At 47.6% G+C, this 26,661-nt stretch overlaps 1 protein-coding gene across 2 annotated transcripts in view; it reads right to left on the reverse strand.

Annotated features, from left to right (window-relative positions):
- MYO5B (myosin VB) overlaps positions 1 to 26,661 on the reverse strand; it is a 344,347-nt gene that overhangs the window by 56,303 nt on the left and 261,383 nt on the right. The window contains exons 18-21 of one of the 2 annotated variants that reach the window (XM_014781411.2): positions 17,204 to 17,315; positions 11,891 to 12,102; positions 9,713 to 9,869; positions 7,394 to 7,633 (exon numbers count right to left, since the gene is read on the reverse strand). In XM_014781411.2, coding sequence (XP_014636897.1) covers positions 7,394 to 7,633; positions 9,713 to 9,869; positions 11,891 to 12,102; positions 17,204 to 17,315 — 721 coding nt within the window. The remainder of the gene's footprint in view (positions 1 to 7,393; positions 7,634 to 9,712; positions 9,870 to 11,890; positions 12,103 to 17,203; positions 17,316 to 26,661) is intronic. The other variant, XM_087439196.1, reaches the window with a different exon arrangement.

Genomic DNA, 26,661 nt, shown 5'->3' on the forward strand with positions numbered 1-26,661 from the left:
CTGGACAGATCTCACACTTTGATTTTAGGTTGTGGGAACCATGTAGCTGGCTTCTCGAGTCTGCAGTTTTTGCTTTGTAGGTTTCCCTGCTCTTTCACACGAGGCCCTCCTGCCCTTGGCCTCGCTGCACACAGAGCTGCAACCTAATCACTGGCTCCGAGACAAAGGACCCCTTCAGCATCCCCTTTTCCAAGGAGGCCTCCATGGGGCCTCAAGATCCCTCTCACCACCTGTCAGCTTACCATAAGACTCTGACTCCGGGAACTGATGCCCTGGCAGAATCCGTCCATGCCGTGCCCCTGCAGCCTGGGTACCCAGTCATGTACCCACTCAAGCGATAGGTAAGTGAGAAGCATTCCCTGTGTGCCTGATACAGGTGTGGAGGGGAACTGGGAAGTGGACTGCAGATGAGCTCACACAGAGGAAGCGCTGAGGACCTGGGGCTGGTGACAAGTGCTGGCGTACACATGGGCAGAAACGGGTGCCGCAGGAGTTGAAAGTATCAGCTGAAAGTGGCAGCGGGGAAAGTGGAGAGGAAGAAGAAGGGGTCTCCAGATAATCAAGCAAGCAACAGTCACTGATTGTTCTTCATTGCTGTTCTCTGCAGAAGCTCCAAGTAGAGCAGAGGTATTGGCTACAATGCCAATAAGCTGGGGCATCAGCAATCAATTACTAATTCATATCAGAAATTAGGCTTCATGGAAAGCAGTGAGGAGCAGCGACAGAAGGGCTGTTGGACCCAGTACACCACGCACACCATGGGACCTCAAGGCTGAGACCTGCTGTCGCTGTCCAAGCAGTACATTTTCTGCATTGATATAGCACACAGAGATCCTCCCACAGTCCATGGAAATCTCCCAGTTACAACCTGGTAAGCCCTTATGTCTCAACTGGAAGTCAGCCTTGATCTAAGTAATCATAAATAAGAAATTTAATTAAGCACCATCTGTTTAAAAAAACCTAATACCGTCTGTACTGCCCACTCTGCTCTAGGTCCACCCTGGAGGGTGAAGGGTCTCTACACAAGGGGAGTGGAGTTCAAGGAGGAAACATCTGCCAGACTAGCCACCTTGACTTTGCTATGCTCTGGAAGTGAGATTCAGCCCAACTGTCACCTCCAGGTGGCACAGCCTGGGTAAGAGCCTCCCCCCAAGACTCCCCCACGAGAAGGGGGAGGACTGGGCTGCTGGGGTCTCTAGATAAAGTTGGTGTAGGGTACAGAAAGAGGCACAAATGCGGTGGTGGCGGGGGCAGGGGCACATCCTGCTACCCTGAAAGATTCTCAGGGAGAACTATGTTTTGTGGATAGGCAGATGACAGCATCCTACTATGGACAAAAATGACAGTCACGGAACCTGATACAAAGACAATGTGTCTGGAAGGCCAGCTCTTTGCTGGCCCTGATAATCAGGCTGAGAGCAGGCTCAAGGAAGTCAGGAGTTAAGAGTGGCTGGAGCCAGACCTGTGTTCAGATCCCAGCTCCCTCCTTGTTCAGCTGCGTTATGTCTGATCAGGTCATTCCACCTCTCTGTGCCCTGGTTTCCCCATTTGTAAAAGAGGGATAACAGTAACTCCTTCGTCATAGGGTTGATATCAAGATTCAGGGAGCTCATACGCTCAGCCGGTGCCTGGCACACAAGAAGTGCTATCTTCATTGTTAGCTCTCCAGGGAGTCCCTTGGAGAGATGCTCTGAACTCTTTGCTGGCCGCCTGGTGTCTGGGTGAGGCGATTCCTAACAGCAGAACCTGGGCAGCTCCTTATTTCATCATCACTGGCATCCAAAAATAATCACTGGGGTTCACCGCAGCTGTCCATTTTGTTTTCTCCGTGTATGATTTCAGAAAGGAAGACCTCAGAAGGGCCCAGTGTTTCCTGCCTCATCTTCACACCTGTACATGCCTATGGCTGTGCAGCCAAGCCTGGCACAGGGTGGTGTGGGACACTTGCTCCCTCATAGACCCCAGAAACCCTCCTGTGATGGCAGGCTAAGCTCCCCAGAGCTGCCTCTATCAGTGTGACCTGGAGACCTGGCCAGCTCTGTCCTGAACCAGTGAGGGCCTTTTCTTGATGCCAGGGGGATGAAGATTTCTAAACAGACCCGTTCTCCTTGGGCTCCTCAGACATCCTGAGAGGATGCTCATTCTGCCTCTACTGCCAAAGGGGATAGATCTGTTCTCAACTGGCAACAAGGAACCTGTCTGAGAAGGTAACTTGAGACTCCTGCTATTTGTGACTTTTTCAAAAGCTCATTTTTTCTCTCAAAGGTTTGCTTAGGCAAGATCTTTTTTATGCTTGAAATGTTTCCCCCGCCTGAAGGATATGGCATCCACCTGTTTCTCCAGTCAGGGATCCCCGGGCCCCTGCTGGCATCTATAACACTTCTGTGTAAACCAGAAAAGGCAGCACCTCCAGGGGGTAAGCTCCACAGAGCTGCCCCTATGGGCGGACACAGCCCCAGGGGTGCACAGCCTGGAACAGAGGACATCCCTTCCTCAGGGCAGCACTGCATCAGGGCTCACGGTCAGGTGAGCAGAGTGTGGGCTGGATTTCAGCCCCACTTGTCCGTATAGCCAGTTACCCCATGCAGAGCACAACCTGCAGGGCTCTACACAAGAGGCTCTGAGTGGTTCCCAATCAAGGGTCTACAGACTCCTGGGGGGAGGGGGGAAAGTCACTCTAAGACAGTCTGCATCCTGGAAAATAACACCTTCCACTGACAGTACTCGCACTTACCGGGCGCTTACTACGGGGCAGGCACTGGACTACATTATTCACATATATTAATTCATTCACTCACAAAAATATAGTAAGGCTGATTTACATCCCCATTTCATAGTTGAGAAAACTGAGGCACAGAAGGCCAAAAAGCTGTGACTTGTAACATACCATTTTTCAAATGGATGTGGATGCTCTTGTGAGTCATAAAATATTAATTTAACATATTTACTGAGTGCATACTAAGTACACTAAGTCAAACTGATTTAAAAGGCTACTGACTGAATCCTTATGGTTGTGTCATTTTTTCAGAAAAAATATATTTAAATATAGCCTTATACTCATAAAGGTCTAAGAAACTTGACATTCATTATAAAAAAAAACTGTAGGTGTAACTGGCCTAGTCACTCTACACGCTGTGCTTGAATAAAGCCAGACTGGTAGAGAGCTGAGTCCACAGGTTATGTCATTTTGGCCGAAAAATGTCACACCACAGGCCTACACCAGGGACACTGTAAGAAATGGTCCTAGGAACTGTCATTGTATTTATCGCTGAAGGATACTGTGCAGGATGTGGCTTAATACATCACAGATGATGAAAACCCACAGGAAAACATCTCAGCACCAGGGACAGCTCCGATCATCCTAAACTATTTTATTTCTCTTTCAACAACTCTCAAGCGATCCTATTTCCTTCTTTGTTGTTTCATTGGGAACTTGGTGCCAATTTTGTGTTTCTCTAGTTGGGTGCACAAAACCTTAGGGATGCATTTTGGGTGCCAACCTTACCCTGGTTTTATCTTAGTTTCCTCCTTCACTGACTTCTTGGCAGCGAGTTTTCTAAAAAGCTCTCTCTGGTGATTCTACAGTGCAGCCTGGGCTTGGGCACCACTACTTTAGCCACAGCAGGGTATTGGCGAATTTTTGAGATGGAAGTTACCTTACAGATCTCAGGCCGATCCCCTCTGAAGAACACAATGCCCAGTTAGAGATTCAGCCATAATCCCAAGCAGTCAGCGCTGGCTGCAAGTATAATTGAGGCAGAACTCAGGCCTCTGTCCAGCTGGGACTTTGTCTGCTACCCCATGCTGCTCTGACAAATACTTTGGGATGCCTTCGCCTCTGTCATTCCTGGCACACGTGTATCCTCTTCTTCTGGCTTAAGAATCCTTGTGCATCAAGGGAGCAGCCACCCGAGTTGTCTCCAGGCATTATAGAGAGAACTGAAACCCATTCGCTTCCAAACGGCTGGCCCCATCTGCTAAGAGACTGGGCTAAATCAAGAATCTGAAGAGCTGGTGCTGCACATTATGCTGACGCCTCCTCTCACGACAGAGTGCCAAGCACATTATTTGACACCAGGCCACACACCCCACCATAAAAGGCCAGCCAGTCCAAGGAGGATGCTATCTGTATGAGAATGAACCCAAAACAAGGCTAAGAGTCTCCCCTGGACTGACGAATTCTCACACGTCCCAAGAGACTCCCAATGGGCAGATAACTTACAATTTGGTTGGATGTGGCAGAACGTACCTTGGAACCAGACTGCCAAGTTTCAATCCCAGCTGTGCTACTTACTAGCTGTGTGACCTTGGGAAGGCTACCTAACCTCTCTGTGCCTCAGTTTAAAATGGGAATAATATTACCTCATAGGGTTGTGGTGAGGATGAAAGGAGCTAATATATAAGAACAGTGCCTAAGAGTACGTGCCTGGCACATACTCGGGCAACATGGGGAGGGGTGCAAGAAAGCAAGATCCAATCCACTCCTCCTGCCTCTTCTGATCACCCTCTGCTTGCAGGGCACCCTGCCCAGGGTGGGTAACACCTGCTACCACTCACAGATGTTTGCCAAGCAGGAAGCTTAAGGCAAAAAGCCCTTTTTAAAAATAGGCTTTTAAAATCTGCTTCTCTTTGATGTTCAATCACATGGATTGTAAAATATCAGATTTATTTTTAACCTCCCAAATCTCTTCAGGAATCAGCAATGCCAAGGCAGGGCCCTCGGGCTGGGAACCCAGAGGAGGCTGGCGGTACACAGGGCTCCTTGAGGGTGCAGTGGTGCCAACAAGGCGTACTCGTTCCTCTAACTATATACTTTGTTTGGTAGGTTAAGTAGCAAAATTTGACCATGCAAATGTCTTTTATGGACAGAAATCAACAGCCACAATAATAATAATAATAAAAATGTGGTTGTCTTTGTGTTTGCGGTTTTCAAATGGCTGGTCCCAGAGACCAGACCTTCTCCTTTCTGTCCTGTCCCTCTGAGCGGCTGTGCCTTCCCCCTGACCTGGCCTGTCACTGCAGGCCGACCAGGGGTAGGTACCCAGGATCCTCTACCCTGCACTGAACTTTCTGTCTTGTTTCCCACTAAGGAGCCAAGCCAGTCCAGACACCCTGAAGAACTCAGAGAGAGAACATAAACATCCAGGCTGACGGTCTCTTCTCGTGAAGCCTGGTCTTTGGCAAGAGCAGAGAAGCAGGAACATTTTACCGCTATGTGTGCACTGCTTTTGGGCTCCTGTTCGGGGCAGCTGGCTTAGGTATAAAATGGCTCATTTATTTTCTTGCCCTATTGGGATCTTGAGAAGCTGAAAAAATGCCTAGCATAGAAGAGGGTCAATAAAACCAAGTGACCTCCAAGGCAGTGCCTAGTGGCCCCAAGTCTAATTCTCCCTCTTCTTCACACCCTGACACCACGCACAGTTTGTGTTCTCTCCCTCCCTCTCCCCTGTCCTCTCTCAGGAGGTACCTGAAACCCTCTGGGGCACTGCAGAAGCCTCCTCCTGTGGTCACCTTAATACCCCACATGAGCAAAGTGACAGTCAGCCTGCTTTCAAGTCTGGGAACCCACCTTGGCAAGTACACTGGAAAGGAACGACAGTTTAGTGATGTTTGGGGTTAAAAAACTAGCAACACCCTCATTATGGCTGTGGGATTGGACAGACCTGGGTTGGCATGCTGGTTCTAGAAATTTCTAGTTCTGCGACCTTGGCAAGGTATTCGATGTCCCCAACCCACATTTTGCTCATCTGTAAAATGATCTCACAAAGTAGTGTGAGGATCAAATGAGAGTGAACACAGAACACCATCAAAGGGCCAGGCACATAGCAGGAGCTCAGAAAATCACTAGAGTAGTGATGCTGTTGGCCTCATCGGCATCACAGGATTGTTTCCTCATGATACAACATCCAAGGTGTGTCAAAGTATCCTCTGTTCACCCAGCCTAACAAAGCACTCAAAACAGTCAAGCACCAAATAAAGTTGAAGAGAAGGATAAAGGAGGATCGGCCACCTGGGTCACTGAAAAGTGGGTGAATGGGTGTGTGTGCATGCACATGTGCGTGCCTCGTCTTTTCAACCTGATAGAGGGAACCGAGTGCACTCTGCTTGTCTTGGATCCCTCATGGTACCATGCACAATACCCCACACCCGCAGGGACTTGATCAATGACTTGTCACTTGTGTGACTGGCTGACGTGGGAAGGTGGCTAGGGTAGAAAAACAGGAAAAAGCTTAATCTCAGTAATGAAGGTAAGCATTTCCTGAGTTTCCCATTGAGTACCAGGCCCTTTGTACATGTAGGATCACTCACCCTTCTTGCAGCCCTATCAGCCCCATTTTATGGATAAGAAAACTGAGGCTCAGAGTGGTCAGGTCACTCACTCAACTTTTAAGCAGCAGCTTGAACTTGAATTGGATTCTTTCTGATTCTCAAGCAAGTGCTCTTCCCTTGCCACACAAGGCAACAGAGGCGGAGGAGCCACATGGGGAAGAACGTACACTCTAGACCCAGACAGCTGGGGTTCAAATTGGGGCCCTGCCACTGTCACCTGGGTGATTTGAGGAAGCCACTTGCCCTCTCAGTTTCCTCGCTTGTGAAAAAAAAAATTTAAAAAAAGGAGGATGATACTATTTACCCTTTGAGGCTGTTGTGAGGATTAAACAAATTAATACAAAGCATGAGGACAGCGGCTGGCACACAGTGAACCCCCATAAATGCCAGCTATTGTTATGACACCATGCTGTTGCTATGAAGGCAGGGAAACATGACTTTGGGCTAATGCATTAGCTTCCTCTTGCTGCTGTAACAAATTCCCACCAAGTCAGTGGCTTGAAACAATACAAATCTGTTATCATACAGTTCTGGAGGTCAGAAGACTGAACGAGGTCAGCAGGACTGTGTTCCTCCTGGAGGCTCTAGGGGAGAATCCATTCTATTGCCTTTTCCAGTTTCCAGAGGCTGCCTGCATTCCTTGGCTCATGGCCCCGATCACTCCAATCTCTGATTCTGTCATTGCATCTCCTTCTCCGAATCTGACCCTTCTGCTTCTCTCTGATGAGGACCCTGTGAGTATACTGGGCCCACTCGAATAACTCAGGATTCTCTCTCCACCTCAAGATCCTCAACTTAATCACATTTGCAAAGTCCCTTTTGCAATGTAAGGTAACATGGTTACAGGCTCTGGGGATTAGGACATGGACACCTTTGGGGGCCGTTATTCCGTCTGCCATAGTCGTAGCCATTCCTGCCGAGTGGAACGATACCCTGAGGACATCTGTGCTCTCTTGGGTCCTGGCATGTGCAGTTCCCTCAGGAAGCTGTGGGGCTCTCTCAAATATGCCCTTCGAGTCCCATCACAGCCCCCAGCCCCTAGGTGAGGGCTCCGCACACCGACCTGGTCGTCGAGCCTCCGCTGCAGCTGGACCACCTTGTTCTCCATGCCCACGTTGAGGCGTTTCAGGTGCTCTGCTGAGCGGGCCTCAATCTTGAGGGCCTTCAGCTCCTGCTTGGCCTTGAGCCTCCGGAAGGCGCACTGGATGACAATGGCCGCACCCCGCAGCTGCTGGAAGCGTCTGTGTGCCATCCAGCCCCGCGCGTGCTTCTGGATGACAGTGGCCTTGTGCTCCCTGAGGACCTGCAGGGGGACAAGCACTCACCTGGTGGGTTTGCACTGCAGGACAGGAACAAGGGAGGCTCACATGCTGCCCAGACGAGGTGACAACCAAGGTCAGCCTTGGTTCTAGGAGATACATGCCGCCCTAAGACCTGAGCTCTGGTGGCCATTTCTTTTGTTTTATTTTATTTATTTGTTTGTTTATTTATTTATTTAATTTTATTTATTGTTTCCCCCAAAGCCCCAGTAGATAGTTGTATGTCATAGTTGCACATCCTTCTAGTTGCTGTATGTGGGACGCCGCCTCAGCATGGCCGGAGAAGTGGTGCGTCAGTGCGCGCCTGGGATCCGAACCCGGGCCGCCAGCAGCGGAGCACGCACACTTAACTGCTAAGCCACGGGGCCGGCCCCGGCCATTTGTTTTATGAACAAGTTTTAACTAGTTTAACTAGTACCCGCAGGGAATCAGCTGTCAAACTCTTTTACTTTTTGTTTCATTGGTTAGGAAACCACAGTCTAAAAACCTCAACGTTGGAGGGGCCTAAAGATTATCCAGCTGATATCTCCCCATTCAACAGAGTCAGATTCTGTCCTGGTGATAGTGAGCCAGAGACGAAGCAAGATTCTCTTAGTGAGAGTCCACAATGGGTTAATGGCTCACAGTTACAAACTTGGCTTGTAATTCACTGCTTTTTTTTTTTCTACCACCAACTTAAAAACCACTCAGAAAATTAAAGCATCAACAATGTTCTTGCCCTAATACTCTGCAAAATAAATGTTTGTAGAATAAATGAGCAAACATGTTAAGAGACTAATAGCCCCAGTATCACGGTTCTGGGACAGAGATGGGTTCAAGCCCAGTGACATCACACAGATGTCACCAATCTCCCAGGAACATTCACAGAACCTTCTCCCACTGGCCTGGGCTTCTCCACGTATTACATCAGGGTGTGCTCCATCCATGTGTTTTCATTATCACTTTAGTGCCTTAGTTATCATTATTTAGAACAATCACACCTTCTCTGATCATAGAAAAGATAGATTTTGGCTTTAGAAAAAACAGACCATTTTAGACATTTCCTTCCAATCCCTGTTTTGCAGTAGCATTGAGCTTCAGTCGTGTGTGGGTGATCTGGTGGAACGGATGTGTCCTAATTTAGGGCTACCTAACCAGGTATTTCAGCTTCACTGGATAATGGCCTGGCAGGGAGGCCGCCAGGATTGCTCTCCTGACCTCACTTCACCGGGCTTCAGGTTGCTCATCTGTTAAATGAAGGGGCTGGACCTGATGATGCCTAATATCACCCCTGCTCTCAAGTCTGAATAAACCCAGGATGGGTCACCAGGCTCTGCCACGGGCTGTGTGCCCTCAGGCAGGTGACTCAGCTTCTCCAAGCATCTCAGCTGTCAAAGGGGTACAATGGTAGACACCATTCCTACCTGTGACAGTTAATCTTATGTGTTGACTTGACTGGCCAGAGTGCCCAGATTAAACACTGGTTCTGGGTGAGTCTGTGAGGGTGTTTCTGGATGAGATGAGCACTTGAATGGGTGGATTCAGTAAAGTGGATTGCCCTCCCCAATGTGGGTGGGCATCAGCCAACCCACTGAGGGCCTGAACAGAACAAAGAGTGGAGGAAGGAGGAATCTGCCCCTTTTCTTCTGCCTCACTCCTTGAGCTGGGACATCTCATCTCATCTTCTCCTGCCCTCGGACTGGGATTTACACCATCAGCTCCCCTGGTTCTCAGGCCTTCAGACTTGGACTGAATTACACCACTGGCTTTCCTGGGTCTCCAGCTTGCAGGCAGCAGATGGAGGGACTTCTCAGCCTCCATAATTGCATAAGCCACTTCCTCATAATAAATCTCCATATATACACACACATACATATACATACCTCCTTTCGGTTCTGTTTCACTGGAGAACCCTAATACACCATCTCAAGGGACTTTGGACAGGATTCAGTGAGAGCAGAGTTGTGACATTACTTAGAAAAAAGTTAGGAACACCCAACAAACGTTCGTGTTGGTGACAATCCATTTGCTGCTGCTCTAGTTCTGAGTTTGCAGCCTGTGGGTCCCTCGGGATAGCTACAAACCTGGTGGTAGATTCTCCGCACAAACATGCCCCGAGCGAAGGCCTGGATGACGACAGCAGCCCTGCGGATCCTCTGGTAGGCCAGGCGGGCCCTCCGCATGCGGTACTGCTTCTGGACCACCATGGCCGCCCGGGTCCTCCGCAGACGCTCGGCCAGCCTGGGGAGGGAGAGAGCAGGCGGGCCATACTGACAGAGGCCCCTGAGCTGTGCATGACTGCCAGCCCCTCCCCTCCTTGGCCCTACCTGGACACCCCCAGGCCAAGCCACCTCTCATGCCCTTAATTGATGTAGCAATGCCTTGGGCACCTGAAGGTCAGGCTCAGAACAGTAAAACGAGCTTCCTCCTTGTCCAAAAAGTCTTTCCACATTTTTAAAACTCAATCTAAGTCTGACCAACTCTGTGATCCTCACCTGCCCACTCCCCCACCTGCGAGCCCCTCACTGCAACCTGGGCAGTGTACCACGACATTACGCGTTTACACTTCTATCTGTCCCCTAGATCTCACTACACTTGGAGATGTCAGGGGCCATGACTCAACCATCCTTGTACCCCCTACATCTAGTACAGGGCCTGGCATAGCAGATGTTTGGTAAATATCCTATGAATGGATAGAACCTTCTTGGGCCCTGTTTTCTCATCTCTCCGTCTTCTCATCTCCCCAGCCCTTTCTGCCCGGGATGCAATGCATGTGGACATCTACAGTCCCGTTTCACTTCTACATTCCCCATCACACTCCCGAGTCAGAGAGAAAGTCAGTCTGACACTTCTTACCTTCCTAAAGGCTTTGTTTGGTGCCAGGATCATAGCAGGTGCTCAGAAACGCAGAATATTAAAAGCTAGAAAGGACTTAGAAATCATCTCTCACAGCCCCAGAGGAGGAGGTAACCTACTCAGGCCCTCCCTGCCTGCTGACATGAGCCTGATTCCCCAGTCTAGCTCTCCCTAAGTGCTTTCTCCACACATGGGCCCTGCATATCCACTAGAAGACAAACTCCGTGCAGGGACAACGCAGGCCAGCTCTGTTTCATGTCCTCCTCACCATCCGGGGCCTAAGATAGAGTCCCATGCACAGGAGTACTCGGTGATGACTTGACTAGCTGGCACAGACTGTTGGTAATTACTTAGTGTTGATACTACTGACAATCTTCTCATTTCTACAGCTTTTGCTCCAGAGATCATCTCTTAACTTTCAGAGGTAATTAATGGCATTCATCATCTCTGGTCACGCTCAGATAAACAGCTTACAGCAAGGACATAGGATTGAAAGGAACAATTTTCTAACTTTATGATACAAAGGATGCCTGCTCTTGGCTTGTAACTCAGGGGGTCTCGGTTTTTTATAGCCAAGCAGAGACGACTGAGCAGCCACTTGTGAAACTTTGGCTTCCAAATGGCAATTAGTGTCATTTTTCCAAGGAAATCCCTATTTGCAGAAGTCACCAATTTTGAACCAGGGCTGGGTGCAAATCTGATGACTTGTGTGAAGGCCCGAGGGTGGGTGTCACGGGAGGGCGTGTCCTCCGTGCCTGGCTCAGTGGAGATGCTCATACTACTTGAGTGCTGCATCAACCCAACGACATCAGTGAGGAGGGAATGTATACGATGGTTTCTTCCACATGGTGTTGGGCTGGGGCACAGGAGCCTGACTGGCATCCTGGCTCTGCCCCTAGGTAGCTGCTTGTGGTTAGACAAGCCACACCCTCTCTGTGCTGGCTAGGTGCAACGACTCATAAAAGGGACCTTCCAGGACCTCGCTAGCCCTAATTACCAAACTCCCAAGGGATTTTGAAATTGGTGGTGTAAACCATGAAGGTAAATGTAAGTTAACTGTGACAGGCTGAATTTGTCTCTTTTTCTAAAAGAAGATTATTCTACTTTGGAGTTTAAACAAAGGGAAAATGGTGGTTTTGTGGCAAAACCAGCTGGTCCTAGGTTGGTGCTGGTGGGATGGGGACAAGACTGGGAGAACCAGGAGACTTGGGAACTAGACCTACTTCCTCAGGTGAGAAGGGCATGAGTGAGACGGGCCCAGCTGCTGGGAGAAAGCCAGGGTGCAGAGAGGGCCCAAGGAACCACTCTAATTAGAGAGCTTGATGAGCTAAGAGAGCCAGTCCCTGCCCCCGGGCCCCCAGCCCCCAACCAACCTGCTGCCCCAGACGTGCCCCCGCTTGACTCACCTGCGGGCCAGGTACCCTCGGCAGTACCTCTGCAGAGTTAAGGTAGCCCTCTTCAACCTGCGGTATTTCACTCTCTGCAGCCAGCCCCGGACAGTTTTCTGGATCATGATGGTGGCTGCTCGAAACTTGTCAGCCCGAAGCTTCTCCAGGTAGGCCACCTGGCCTGCCCGGAAGAAGATCTTGGTGCGGCCAAACTGGAACTTGTCAGGATCCTTTACAAGGCAGGGAGGGGAGCTGGTTCATCATCGGTGAGCAGTTAGGTAGCGTGCCCCACCACCCCAGTTCCTCCAGTGCAGAATTCCCTTTCCAGATCTCACATGTCCCTGCTCCTTAGACACATACTAACTCTCGGCATTTGTTTAACAGACACTGAGTCCGTCCCTACCTATGGGACAGGCCCTGGGCTCAGTGAAGAAGATGCCTGCCCTCAAGCAATTGACATGGTGAGGGCAGATAGACTAGCACACAAGGACACAGGACGTTTTCAGGCAGTAGTGAGGATTAGGAAGATAGTAAAACTGGGGGCTAGAGGGTGCGATGGGGATGTTTAAACAGGATAATCAAGGATATCTCGATGGAGGAGATATTTGAGCAAAGAGCTGAATGAACTGAAGGAGCAGCCATGGGAAAGTCTGGAGGAGGAGAGTTCAAAAGAAGAGCAGAGCAAATACAAATGTCCTGTGGTGGCAACAAGCTGTGTATGAGGAACAGGAGAGCCAAGATGGCTGAGTGGGGAAATGAGGGTGGACGGTGGGAAGAACCAACCATCAAAGGCCTTGGAGGCTGTGGAATCGGAATGGGGAGCCACTGGGGGGCTCTGAGCAAGGGAATGACCTGATCTTGTTGACATTTTAAAGAAATTATCCTTAAATAGCCACACAGTTGTGTGCATAATTTCAGATTGCAAATAACTCCCCAAATAAATTTTATTTGGTTTGAGACTATGAGATTTTATTTTGGACATATAATTAGTGTCTGAATTACATCTATTTAGGTTAAAATTAGTTGCCTTTCCCTGCGCTCGTTCCGGTGGATTAGGAAAGATGACCCAGCAGTGTGCTCGTGGACAAGCCTGGGATAGAACACCTGATAGTTAACCCGCGATAACTGAGTGCTCTTTGTAAATAAACTTCCATCTGATTGTGCTCACTGGCATGAAGACCATAATAGGAGGGAGGTAATGAGCCAGGGTCTAAGGAAAACACACACACACAACAGTATGTTTCACACTGACACATGGCTCTGAAGTAATGCTGACTCACCCCTCTTCATGGCTTAAGCCCTACATGGCTAAGAGAAACCTGGTTCCACACACAGAGAAGATGGTGCTGCCTAAGCTGTGGCTGAGCAGGGACACAGCACCCAGCTAGACTGTCGCTGACTGTCTCCTCCGTGGCTAGGCTGCTGGGAGGGGCGAGGTGTGGGCCTGGTTCTCATCCCTGCATCTGGTGGTCAGTGCCCTGCTGGGGGAGGCTCCTTCTCAGTGAGGAGGGACCAGGAAGCAAAAGGTGGGCAGCTCAGCCCTCAGTCAGTGGACAAGCCTGGCTTCTCAGGCTTCAGCACAACTCTGGCCCGCGGGGTACCTGATGCATCCCAGGAACCACAGGACACATGCTCCATTTCCTATTCAGGAAAAAACCACCAGGAAGGGGACAATCGGGTCTGCAAAGCCACCGTTTTTCCAATTAAGGATCTCTCTGAAGGTCCCACCTGCTACAACCAGTCCCCACTGGTTGATTGCTGGGCTCTCCTTACCCCACGTACCTTGAGCACATCTCCTGCCCCAGATCTGCTTTCTGTAACCCCTAGAGCTTAATGACTATACTATTCACATATGAATCAATCAGGGGACATCTTTTGAGACCTTTCCCCCAAGCATCACAGACTGAGGGAGTGGAAAGGAATGTTAGCAATCCATCCCAAGCCACTCCTTTTACTTCACAGATGATAAAACCAAAGCCTAGAATGGTGAGGTGACTTGTTCAAGGTCTCGCTAAAGACATCAAGAAATAGAACCCAAGACCCAGGACCCCCAGACCAGAGGTCTTTTACCATACCACGCCCCTTTTATATCTCCTTTTCACCCTTCTCACACAAACATAGTTCCTGATGCTCCCTGGGTTCCCAATAGACGCTTATTAATAGGCTCCTTCACTGTTGGGATGAAGGTTCAGGTGTGCATGATGGCCAGTCCCCGTGATATGATTCCTCCAGTGATGTCCACAAGCACATTAGATTATTAGTCCTGGGGGGCTGGACCCTCATATTATGCTTTTTTTTTTTTTTTTTTTTTTTTTTTTTTTTTAAAGATTTTTATTTATTTATTCTTTCCCCCCAAAGGCCCAGTAGATAGTTGTGTGTCACAGCTGCACATCCTTCTAGTTGCTGTATGTGGGACGCGGCCTCAGCATGGCCGGAGAAGCGGCGCGTCGGTGCGAGCCCGGGATCCGAACCCGGGTCGCCAGCAGTGGAGCGCGCTCACTTAACCACCAAGCCACGGGGCCGGCCTATTATGCTCTTTATAACCCTCACACTGACCACTCTAGATTAGAGTATGTAGGAATACATACTTGTGGAGTTAAAAAAAAAAAAAGATTCAGGTTAAGGATTAAGGCGTTCCTACAATCCTTGCAGGAGGCAGCTACCACTCATGAACAGCCTCAGGCAGCAGCCCCCCACCCCTGGCTGCCCCTCAGTGAATGTGGCCGTTAACTGCCTGTTGCCTGACCTGCACCCACCTTCATCACTGCTTCTTTCCTAATCGTTCTAAAATGCACTTAGTACTTTCTTGGAGAGGGCAGGGAGCTGGCATGTGTTCTTCTAGGCTAACATATGGCTTTGCCAAGTCTCAGCTGCTTGACTTGAAGTCCCAGGTCACTTAGCATGAGCACTAGGAGCATTGGTGATTAGAAGACGTGGCCCCCAAAAAGAGAAAAAAAAAAAAAAAAGAGGAAACACAAGGTCTCCAGAGTCTTGAAGCCTTGATTCCTATTCCTTCTCCAGGATAGATAATTAAGCGGTGACATTAATTAATTAATCAGACTGGCTCAGGGGTTTAGACTGGGGGGTTTCTTGGTTAGGCCACCTATGCAACCTTGGGTAATTTATATCAGCTTTCTGTGCCTCAGTTTCCTCATCTGTAAAAGGCGGTCATGTCTATATCCTCCTCATAAGACAATCTGAGGCATAGACGAAGTGCAGGAAGCAGTTAGAAAAACGTCTGACTTCTACTAAGTGCTTTGTAACTGTGAGCCATTATGGCAGGTTTCCCCTTATGACAGGTCCATCTAATCACCCATGTAGCCACCTGCACAAACTCAGAGTTCCTGTGACAACCAGCAACCATGCCAGGAACACAACGACTATAGGACCCTTGCCATTTAGGTATTCACGGTCTGGTGAAACGACAAACAAACCCTCAATGACAATACAAGGGGATAAATGCAACAATGGAAGGCAGAAGTTGAGTACTGTGGGCCAGTAGAAGATGGAGTAACTAATGCCATCTGGAAGGCCGGGAACAGGCTTCACAGACCAGAAAGCACTCTCGAGCTCAGTTTAGGAGAGTAGAACCTGGCCAGATAGGTAAAAGAGGGAAAGAGCATTTCAAGCAAAGGAAACAGCATGTATTCACATAATTTTTCTTTAGGCAATTCACTTGTTCATTCATTCATTCACAAATGTTTGGTGAGTTACTTCTCTGTGTTAGGCTCAGTGCTCATAACTGGGGGTGGGGGGTGGGGTGTCAATGCAAAGACTGTCCTCTGCAAAAACACAAGACAGCATGCTACAGGCTTGGAGAGTGACACAAAGTACCAGAGCCCAGTGCTGGACAGAGGAAAGCAGGAGGGCAGAGCTGGCATTTAAGCTGGGCACTGACAAGCAGGTAGGCTCCTCATCAGTGGAGAGGAGAGGCAGCTGGGCCACACAGGGCCCAGCGGCCTGAGCGCATCAAGGAGGCAGGCAGGCCCCGGGCAGTGGCAGTTGGTCCTATTGGCTGGAGGTGAGCAGAGTGGGTGGAAGGTGATTCAGCCAGTCTGACCCGGGGCCCCTCCAGAGTACCCTCTGTTTGGGAAGCAGAGGTTCTACTGGTAAGCTTGGAGAAATCCAGGGAAGGGAGAGGAAGAGTGGAACTCTGACCCTGGACAAAGGAGAAGGCAGCCACAGGGTAGAGTGGGCTACTTGTGTGCCTTGACCGCACACTAAGAGGCCAGCTCATGGTACCCCTGAGGGGAAGACTCCTAACGCTCCATGTCGACTGGAATCAGCTGACCTTGAATACAGATTTTTCTCACCCATGAAGAATGAGATGTTAAAATGTGGACACTGATAGATGCGCCACGGCAAAAACCTCAGTTAATTAGAGTCCAAACAGCTAACTGCAACCTTAACAATGAGCTTGTCGTCCTCTTACTCTCTGCTGAGTATTTAGCACAATATTCTGCACTGTCTACAGGTACAGACTTGAGTAGCTAAGATGTTCAGAGGATGACTGTCACTTTTACAAAATAACTCATGACCTTAAATCCCGATCATTTGACAATGAACTACTCCAGATGAATAGATCTTCCTAGCAAAATAATTAAAAATTTTTGATTTAATTCTATTACCTTCTTAAAGGGAAGATCTTTAACATAATGTAACCCTTTACTGAGATCATTAACGATCATACTCTGCTGTAATCCCAGAATACTCTAGGAACGAAGGTTTAAGGATCTGCCCCTCACACAAAGGCCCCCAATAGCTCTGCTTTTATAGTTTTTTAGTCTCAAGTGTCAGGGGTGCATTCAGGTTGTTTTAATTAAAATGAAATCTGTTGCCTTATTTAAAACAAGCGTCTGGGGGAGGGCCTGAGGCTGGCTACACAATAAGGAAGACAGGAGACGCATAGCTATTTTCCCCTCGGCTGGTTTGCAGGCTGCGCCCCGGGCTCCAGATTAGAGCCCCCAGCTGGGGGCACCAACGTGGGCAAGTAGGCTCAGCTATGGAGCCTCCAGCTTTGGAGAAGCCAGAGATCCAGGGCCAGCAGCTTGGAGCCAAGAACCACCTCATCACAAACTCCAGTGGGCTGTACAAATAATTTCATTTTCTATGTGCACTGAGATGTGAAAAAGGCTAGGAAGTACTCTAGATACATGAAGGGGTTTTTGTTTTACAGTCATTGATGTAGGAGAATGGATTAACATCTCACACAGTTTCAATAAGAAGGATGAAGACCAAAAAGGGCAGTTAACACCTTCCTCCCCAGTTCTCAGGGCATTCCGGCCAAGCCTTTCACGGAGCCTGAGCTGTCCAGGGGCGTGCCCAGCGCACCTTGATGAGGCTCTCCAGGACAGACTTGCAGATGGCCTTCTTGTCCGTGTTGGCGAGCTCTCTCTTCTTGACCAGCACCCGATACCGGTTGAAGAAGTCATGGTAGGCCCACCTGGGGGGAAAGCAGAGGCACGTCAGGTGACATGTCCTGCCATGAGTGATCTCAGACAGCGCCCCGCGGGGTCAACGTTTCCAGCATAAAGCCATTCTCAGAGCAGCAAAAACCATTCTGGGGTGTTTTGTCCTTCCCTCATGCCCTCTGCGAGTTTCACTGTATAGGTGAATTATAAAGTTGTAACTGGAAGACTGAGGGAAAAAGAGTTTTGGAGGCACCTCTGGGAGGACCGACCAGAGGCAGAACCACTCACAGGGGGTTCTGCCCTGGGCACGTGGAGGTCCGCTCTGCTGCTGCTCAAGTAGGAGCCTTACCTGGAATGCAGCTTGGTTTTTATATGTTGGTTTTCTTCTTACAAAACTAATACTGCTCATCGTAAATATTTTTTTAATGCAGAAAAATATACATCAGCAAATAAAAAGAGGCCATATCCTAACCCCTAGAGACAATACTATGCACACATTTTGGTATAGTTTAGAAGGAACCATTTTCCTCCCCAAATAGATTTTGCTTATGATTTCTTCCCCCTGATCATTAGAGTAATGCAAGCCCACTGTAAAGAAAACATTCAGCGACTCACATAAACAAAATAAAAAACACTTATAATCCCACTACCTCTATAAGTAAGTGCTGTTTTGGTATGTTCTGGAAGAGAATATTTAAGAGGGCCTTAAGTTGATCCCTTGGCCTCTGAGGAGACCTCTACTTACACAAATGCAGTCTTTCAATGAGCAAATTTACTATTTTCTAAGCAGGGTCTGCCCTGTTTCTCCTGAAAATGACCTCAATTCATACAGATACTCTGAGATCCTTGCTTCGTGTCTTAGTTTTCAGGGGATGCTCACAACCTCCTCAGATAATCATATATTCTAATTCAGCACAATCCCACTCGAAGGAGCTTCAAATTTCCAGTCTAAATCCCTCTGAAGGTGAATTCAGCCCATCTATCCCAATCACTCTGTGTCCTCGGCAGAGGTGTTCACTCAGTCCCAGCCCGCCCCTCAGAGGCATCAGGAGATGCTACCTGCGCCCCGTCTTCAGGTACATATCCTGTCTGCGTCGCTCATTTGGAAATCACTCAGGTGCTGCCTTGAGATTGTGCATCTACCGTTTCCCACCACCTTGTGGCCTTGCTGAGCGACTGTCCAGTTACTCAGATAATCTCTGTCTTTCTAAAGCATTAACGGAGAGTCAATGGATTGCATCCTTTCTCCTGGAGCACGTGTGCCTTTAAAAAGGGTCCTTCAGAAATTTTATCCAAAGAAATGAGTACTGTGGAATATCAGATACCACTGGTGGGCGGTGGACACCTGATGGGCCTGGGAAGTCAGTTCTTTGGAGCTCCTCTCCCTGTGTCCACAATCGTGTGCCAGTGTGTCCTCGGGTTCCCCTTTCTCTCCCAGGCCACTCATTTCTACTTCCCGATGAGAAGGAAAACGAAGACTGAGCTCACTGTCTCTCCTCTGCATTTGTAGACACTTATCTTGGTTTGGTGGAAGATTTAACATAGCTGCGGGTCTCAGGGAGTAAGTGTAAGAGCAAATAAAAAAATGGCATTTTTCCTTCTTTCCCTCCTCTACATAAAATGGTTGGTTAGAGGTTGCGCCCTACCTTCTTTATTCATAACAGCTTTATTGAGATATAACTCACATACCGTAAAAATGTACCCTTTTAAAGCGTACAACCCAATAGATTTTAGTATATTTGCATAGCTGTGCAACCACCCCCAATATTGAGTTCCAGAACATTTTCATCACCCCCAAAAAGAAACCCCATACCCATTATCAGTCACCTCCCACTCTCCCCTCCTCCCAGACCCTGGTGACCACTAATCTACTTTCTGTCTCCCTGCCTCTTACCTTTTCAACTGGTTCTGTCACAAATGGGTTGGGCGCAAGGGAGACGACAGCACCTATTCTGCTCAGAGCTGGCCAGGTATTTACATGGCGCTGCTCAACAGGCTCACGACAGTGGATCCCCTTAGGAGGGAGGGCAGAGGGCACTTGGAGATCCCAAGGGTCAGAAAGCTAGAGCTGATAAGCTGCAAATCAGATGTGTCTTTTGTTTTTAATACATGCAAAACACTACTGAATTTTTCCCAGGCTCTTTCTGCCCTAGCCCCCAAGTTCTAAACATAGATCATTCTGCCTACTGGTACTTCCATGTAGGGTAAGATGGATTTGGGCAAGAATCAGATGGAATGATGCACACATAAAAAAGGCTTTGTAAAGTCTAAGTCTCCTTATCCCCCAGGCCCACCCATCAATATTGGCCCCTCGTAATGCAATCTTTTCTGCCCCCGGTGAGGTGTGGGCGTTCCCTTGAAGGCAGCTCAGCACTTTCCCTGTGACTTTCTGAGGGCACTTCCCACATTCTGCATTACGATTATTTGTGCACTCACTAGTCTTATTTCTCCCCATGAGTTTGCAATTTCTCTGGGGGGAATAATCAGAGTAGCATTTAGCTGGGTGAAAAACCTTAAATGCTTCTAATTTGAAAATCTCTTACCACTGACAGTTCCATAACTCAGGGAGGTTACAGGCTCAAGGAAATTAGGAGAATAGGGAGATGTGACTGCCAAGTCATCAAGGCCAGTACAGAACAAGTCGAGAGTAGAGAAATCTGCTCCGACACTGACCAGCAGTGTGACTTAGGCAACTCACAACCTGGATACCTCCCCTCCACGAGCCACAAAATGGAGAGAATATCACCCAGCTCATGAAGTCCCTCCCAGTGCTTTAGGAGCCAGTGAGTTCATGGATGTGGAGTGTCTGGAAGGCTACAATGCTTCCTAAAGATCTAAGTTACTCTCCCTTCCTGTCCAAGCCCCCTCCCCTTCTCTTACAAAGGCTTCCTCGCACACCTGCACCCAGGTGAAACCGATGAGGGGAGGATGCCTGCAGAAGGCAAACCATCCACTGAGAAGGGCTTGCGTAGGCACTCCCTCAGGAGGTACCAAAAGGGGTATGTGTCTGCTATGGGGTCTGGGCATGTACAAGTGTCCTGCACCAAAGGACCCAGAATCAAATGTGGATCCCCTTTTCCATGGACCTCTGTGCTCTTAGAGATAAACTCCTCATAGGAAAGGCTCCCTCATCTCTAAGGGGAAAATCTTCCAAGTGAAGATAAAGAGAATACGTAATTCTTTATCCAAAAGTGGAACTTAACAGGACTTCCTGATTTGGCAGGGATCTCTGAATGGAGGTTTTCTGCGACCACGTAAAAGTTAGGCAAGACCACTCATTAAGACCACAGGGTATCCAGGATTTCTCCTTGAGGTTATTCACCATGATGGAATCTCTCCCTCCCACAGCACTTGAACTATTCCTATTTCCATGTGGGACACAGAGCTTTCGGCCTTGTATTATAGATATTTTTTGTACACGTTAGCTTCTCTGCTAGACTCGAGACTTCTTTGGCCAGGGTCACCCCCTGATACGTTTTAAAATCTCCCAGCACCTATCATGACATGGTATCTTTACACACAGTCACTTATCACTCTTTAAAAAATTGCTATTTTCCTGACCAGTAATATGGTTGGAACTCCAGTGTTCAACCTTTTCTCTCTACCAGTGTTTCTCAAGGAGGGCACTATTGGCTTCGGGGTAGGACAATTCTTTAGTGTGTGGGACAGGACAGTTCCACACAATACAGGACACAGAGCATCTCTGGACCATTACCCCCCACACCATTCATCGAGATATCCAAAAATGCTCCTGAACATTTGAAAATATTTACTATAGAACATAGTTCTGGTTCAAGAAAGCTTCTTGAGAACAACTAACCATGACTGCCACCTGCCTCTACAACGTGAATCCACTGCTTCCTTCCTCACTCTTCCCATCCTCATCAGGTGGCCCTGGAAATGTCCTCTCCCACTTGCAGTATGGCTCTGTGGCTCGCTGGCTTGGAGGTGTTTTTTAAGCCAATTCTGGGCCTGGCTGCTCTTCTGTTCCATTTCATATTAACGGTGGGAGAAGAGCTCCCATCCCAAGTCTATTACTAGGCCCCAACCCTGTGCCATATGGAGTCGTAGCAAGCTCAAGGGTACAATCACACTCAGCCCTGCCTTTACTGCAGTCCTGGTCTTCCTTGATGTGGACTTGTGTGTCCGGGGCCTTGCTGAAGTCCTGGACTTCAATGTCATGTTTCCTCTGGAGTATAGGCCTACTTCACACTGCGTGTCTCTGACCTGCTGGGGAATAGGTGCCTCAATTTGGTAAAGTTGTCACAATTGGGTGTGTGGGAAAAACCCAGGACCTGTGATGGCTCCTGGTAAGAACAGGAAGATCACAGGCAGCAGGCAAAGTCGACAAAGGATGAGCCAGGGCAAGCACTCAGCTGAGCCCACCTGTCTGGAAAGATGCTTCCTTGCAACAAGCTCCTCAGGGCTCATGACAGTGTGTGGTAAATACAGCTGCTGTGAACGGTGAAGCAAATCCAGCAGGGTGATATTTTGGTTGACTGAGTTCCCATCTGGAGCCCAATACTGAATTTAACCATCTACATGTGGGAACATTCTGCAGAAGAACATGCCTGCCTGAGAGGCCCCCAATGGACCCGTGTGAACAGATGGGGCGGATCCGCCAAAGTGGTAGCACTTTGTGCTTCCCTTCTCTTGGGTAGCTTCTTTCACAAGGGGATTGGCTGGATTAGAGAAACTCTGAGAGTCCCTCTAGTAAGACCAGGGTATGAGGCTCTCAGTCACAATAATTACTATGATATCAGGTCACAAAGAAGAATCCCTGAAGATGGCATGTCAGGTTATCACAAGAGCCCCTAGAAAATGGTGAAGAATCCATCAGAGCTTTTCAGGTCAGGATTAGATGAGTCAACCTGTACTTTCAGATACCCCACTGCCCTGTGACATTCAACTTAGGTCAAAGATCCTGGTCATGCCAACATGGAATGTAAGGAGCATGCTTACCTTCTTCTAGGTCAAGAAACTTGCAGGAGCCTGTGAGCCCCAGAGGGGGCCTTGTCCTCTACAATGTCTCAAATAGGCCAACAGAAGTTTGTGGGCAGAGGTGTTTAGCCATGCTGTGATGCCCACTAACCAGGACCAACAGACTCTCTCTGGATATTGAGTTGTGGAAATAACCTTCACTATGGCCACCAAGCATCATACACCCCTTCCCTTGTTCTCCCTTTTGAAAAAAACAAACTAGCAGAGAAATAAACGATGTTGGATACGAGAGGTTTTCTTGGAACTGTATCAAGTAGGGACAAAACTTTCAAAGGGACACAGAGGCCAAAGTCAAGAGGAAAGAGGCACTTTCTCAAAGACTCACAAGTGCAGACATCCTTAATCCGTGGGAGTGTGTATGGTGGTTCCACCCCTTTCTAACTGTGAGGACTTAATCTGATCATTTAACTTTTATGGGATTTGTTTCATCATCTGTAAAATGGAGGTGATACCCCTTTATCTTGCTTACCTCAAGAGTCAATGGGATCTTTTCAACAAATGCTGCTGGGACAACTAGAATCTATACGCAAAAGAAGGAGGTTGGTCCTCGACTTCATATCATATACATAGATTAACTCAAAACAGATTCAAGACCTAAAACCACAAAACTCCTAGAAGATGACACAGGAGTAAATCTTTGTGACCTTGGATTAGGCAATGGTTTCTTAGATATGACATCTAATGCACAAAGGAAAAAAAGATATATTGGACTTTTTCTATATTAAAAGCTTTTATGCTCCAAAGGACACCATCAAGAAAGTGAAGACAGCCCACAGAATGGGAGAAAATGTTCACAAGTCATATATTTGTTAAGGATCTAGTATCTAGAATATATCAAGAACTCCTATAACTGAATACCAAAAAGACAAATCACCCAGTTAAAAAGCAGGCAAAGGATTTGAATACACATTTCTCCAAAGCAGATATACAAATGGCCAATAAACACATAAAAAGATGCTCAACTTCATTAACCATCAGGGAAATGCAAATCAAAATCACAATGGGATTCATTGTGATTCATACCTACTAGGATGGCTGTAATAAAAAGATGGGAACCCTTGCCCATTGCTGGTGAGAATGTAAAACAGCCACTGTGAAAAAACAGTTTGGCAGTTCCTCAAAAGGATCAACAGTGTTACCATGTGACCCAGTAATCCCACTCCTAGGTAAATACCCAAGAGAAATAAATGTCCACACAAAAATATGTACACAAGTGTTCATAGTGGCATTATTCATTACTTGCTAAAAAGTGGAAACAGCCCAAATGTCCATCTTGATGAATTGGATAAAATAAAATGGATAAAATAAAATGTAGTGCATCCTTACAATGAAATAGTATTCTATTTCAATAGAATATAAAGGAATATAAAGGAATAAAGAATATAAAGCAATATAAGTTCTGAGACATACTGCAACATGGATGAACCTTGAAAACATTATCCTAAGTGAAAGGAGCCAGACACAAAAGGCCACACATTATATGATTCCATCTATATGAAATATCCAGAATAAGCAAATCTATAGAAACAGAAAGTAGGTTAGTGCTGCTTGCCAGGGGCTGGGAGGAGGCAGTGACTACCAGTGGGTACAGGGTTTCTTTCTGGGGTGATAAAAATATTCTGAAATTAGTGGTGATAGTTGTACAACTCTGTGAACATAATGAAAACCACTGACTTGCATACCCTAAAAGGGCGAATTTTACAGCACACAAGTTATCTCTCAATAAAAAGCGTCAATGTGGTGAACAAATGAGATGAGGCTTTGTGGGTGGCCTTCATAAAGTAATACCCACACATAGGATTTGCATCATTATTTCAGCATTGATACTCATGGAGGAGCTCCTAGTGCAAAGGCAGCAGGGTGCTCATCCCATCACTCACCCCACCGTAGATACCCCACGTTTGCCTTTCCCTTTATCCCATACCTATGTCCTGTGCCTCCCAGGGGAACACAGGCTTAGCCCTAGAGGTGGCCCCAGGTCTAAAGGTTGCTAAGCTTTGCTGCAGGGGGAAGGAAATGTAATTCCTCCCCATTGGATCTGAGCTGGAGCCAAGACACAAAGTGAGGAGAGAGGAAAATCTAATCAGTCCCAGCACTGCCTGGCTGTGGTTCACCCAGTGGCCAACACTTGCCTCCAGGATAATGATCTTAAGGCAGGATGCATTTAAAAATCACTGGGAAACCTTGCCAAAAGGCAGATGTTCAGGGCACAGTCACAGATTCTGATGTAACAGGTCTGAGCTTCTGAAGTGTTAAGTGCTTCCACGTGCCCGTGATGCGCAGCCCTGGGTGAGAACCCGCGTCAGATCCAAAGAGCTGAGCACAGCTCTCAGGCAAAAGAGCCAGAACTAAAGGCTGTAAGATCCTGAGATAAAGAATTATTTCACCCAGAAATAAGTTCTTTGTTATTCTTTCTCTGTGGGATTAATTGCAAGGCAAGTAACTGTGTGTCTGTTGAAGTTTAATCATGATTAAATGGGAACGCGAACCAGGCAATTTCTCAAGCCTCCACCTAGTACTGCAATCCTACGCTATGTGTTCCATATAGGGGATGGAAATTGGGGAAGGAGTGGAAATCTCAGAAAGCACCACTGAGTTTTTCTGAAGTGAAGAAGATGAGATGAAGTGAATACTTATGACGGGTTTTTTTAATATATAAACATTGCATATTCAAGTAGTCCCACACACAGACTCTTTTTGGTTAAGCAGTATTGGCTTCACAATTCCTCCAGGACACAAAGCTGCTCTGAACCCCTGCAGAGGGAGACCGATGACTGCACAGGTGTAAGACACATGGAGGGGGAGCTGGGAGCTGGGTGATGCGTGGACGAGCTCCTCTTCCCGGACAGTGCATTTATCACAGTGCTTTATATACATGATAATGAACATATTTCTTAGCCACTGCAGCACATTTCAAATTGAATGATACATTTTCATTTTAAATCAGACTCACAGAGCGCCATAATTCTTAGAGAAGATAAAAATAGACAGGTATACTGAAGCCTGAGTCGGGGTGAGGGAGCACCAGAGAGGCTTGCAATTCTGCATTCATCCTTTCCGGCTTGGTGGACTTTGGGGGCACTGGGCATATATTAATTTCAGAACAGGGCTAAGAGTTGTGTGCCCAGGAATCAGTAGGCTGGATGCAGGAACTCAGCCTGAAATCCCCAGCTGAGAAGGGCTGCCCTCTGCTTGGGCTCCCGGGGAAGAGCCCTCTGGACCATTCATCACAAGTCCCTGCGATCCTGGACTATGTGTTTTCTTCTCTGCCATTTTCCTCTCTGTAAAGTGATATCAGCCCTCTGGCCATTTAAGTAGGAGAAATGCCGGAAAATGGTATAAATTCTAATTCCCCTCATTAAAGAAGTTTAATTAAATTGAAACCTCTATTAAATTGAAGTTTCCTTTGGAAACAGCTGTGCAAAGTCCTGTAGTTACTTGACAAGCTGATGCCAGTGACATCACTTTGCTGTGTTGAACCTCAGCAGCCAAGGAGGTGGATTCTTTTTTCAACAACCTCCAATCTGCTCGGGTCCCTCTGGTCCCATGAAGGTCTCTCCAAGTCAGATCAACAAAATAACCGCTCAACTCTACACTCTGAGGTGGCACACACGACACCTGTGTATTTCCTTCAAAAGCTAACATCTTGATGGGCACACAGTATCCATAAAACCTCACTTGCTTTATCTCTAGATACAGCAGACACACCAATCTCCCAGATGAAGCAGTGAGATAGCTTTTTTTTTTTTTTTAAATCTGTGAGGTCATTCCAAATAGTTACCCTGGCTGCCAGGTGCAGAAAGTTAGGCAATGTGCAAAGTCAGAGGATTACAGGTGTGGCAGCTCTGTCCCACAGCCCGTCCCCCTCACCACTCATCTTCCAAATACCATCCTAGGTGCTGTGGCTTGGCAGTGAGGAGACAGTGAAAGAGGATTAGGATCTAAAAAAAATAATATGGATGATTTAACTCCATCTCAACACTAACAAAAGTGCCATAGAACTGTGGTGCCTCTTTCCATAGTTAACATTTCAAATGGCAGTTTGGGGAGGGAATCCTCTCTTTGACCCTCTAGCAAAATCTGCTAAGAGAGCAAATGTAAGGAGGATACGGAAGGCAGTGTTCTGGATCTAAGCCCAAACATTTAAATCACAGCATTAAGTAACATTTTCTGTGACACCAGAAATATAGTCTTTCCTTCCTTCCTTACACTTTCCACAATACCTGCAATTACAAAAACAAAAGGTACAGATGCCCTTATAATTATCTGCTAGAAAGACGTCTGAAATAATTAGGGAGGCAGGGAAAGACAGGCATCAGCTGCCCCATAAGAGGCCTGCAAGTTTGTGGGCATCTTGACTTTGCTGGCAACTCTGAT

The sequence above is a fragment of the Ceratotherium simum genome, chromosome 14 (genome assembly GCF_057802395.1).
Source record: "Ceratotherium simum simum isolate JZ-2026a chromosome 14, ASM5780239v1, whole genome shotgun sequence".
NCBI classification, from domain to species: domain Eukaryota; kingdom Metazoa; phylum Chordata; class Mammalia; order Perissodactyla; family Rhinocerotidae; genus Ceratotherium; species Ceratotherium simum.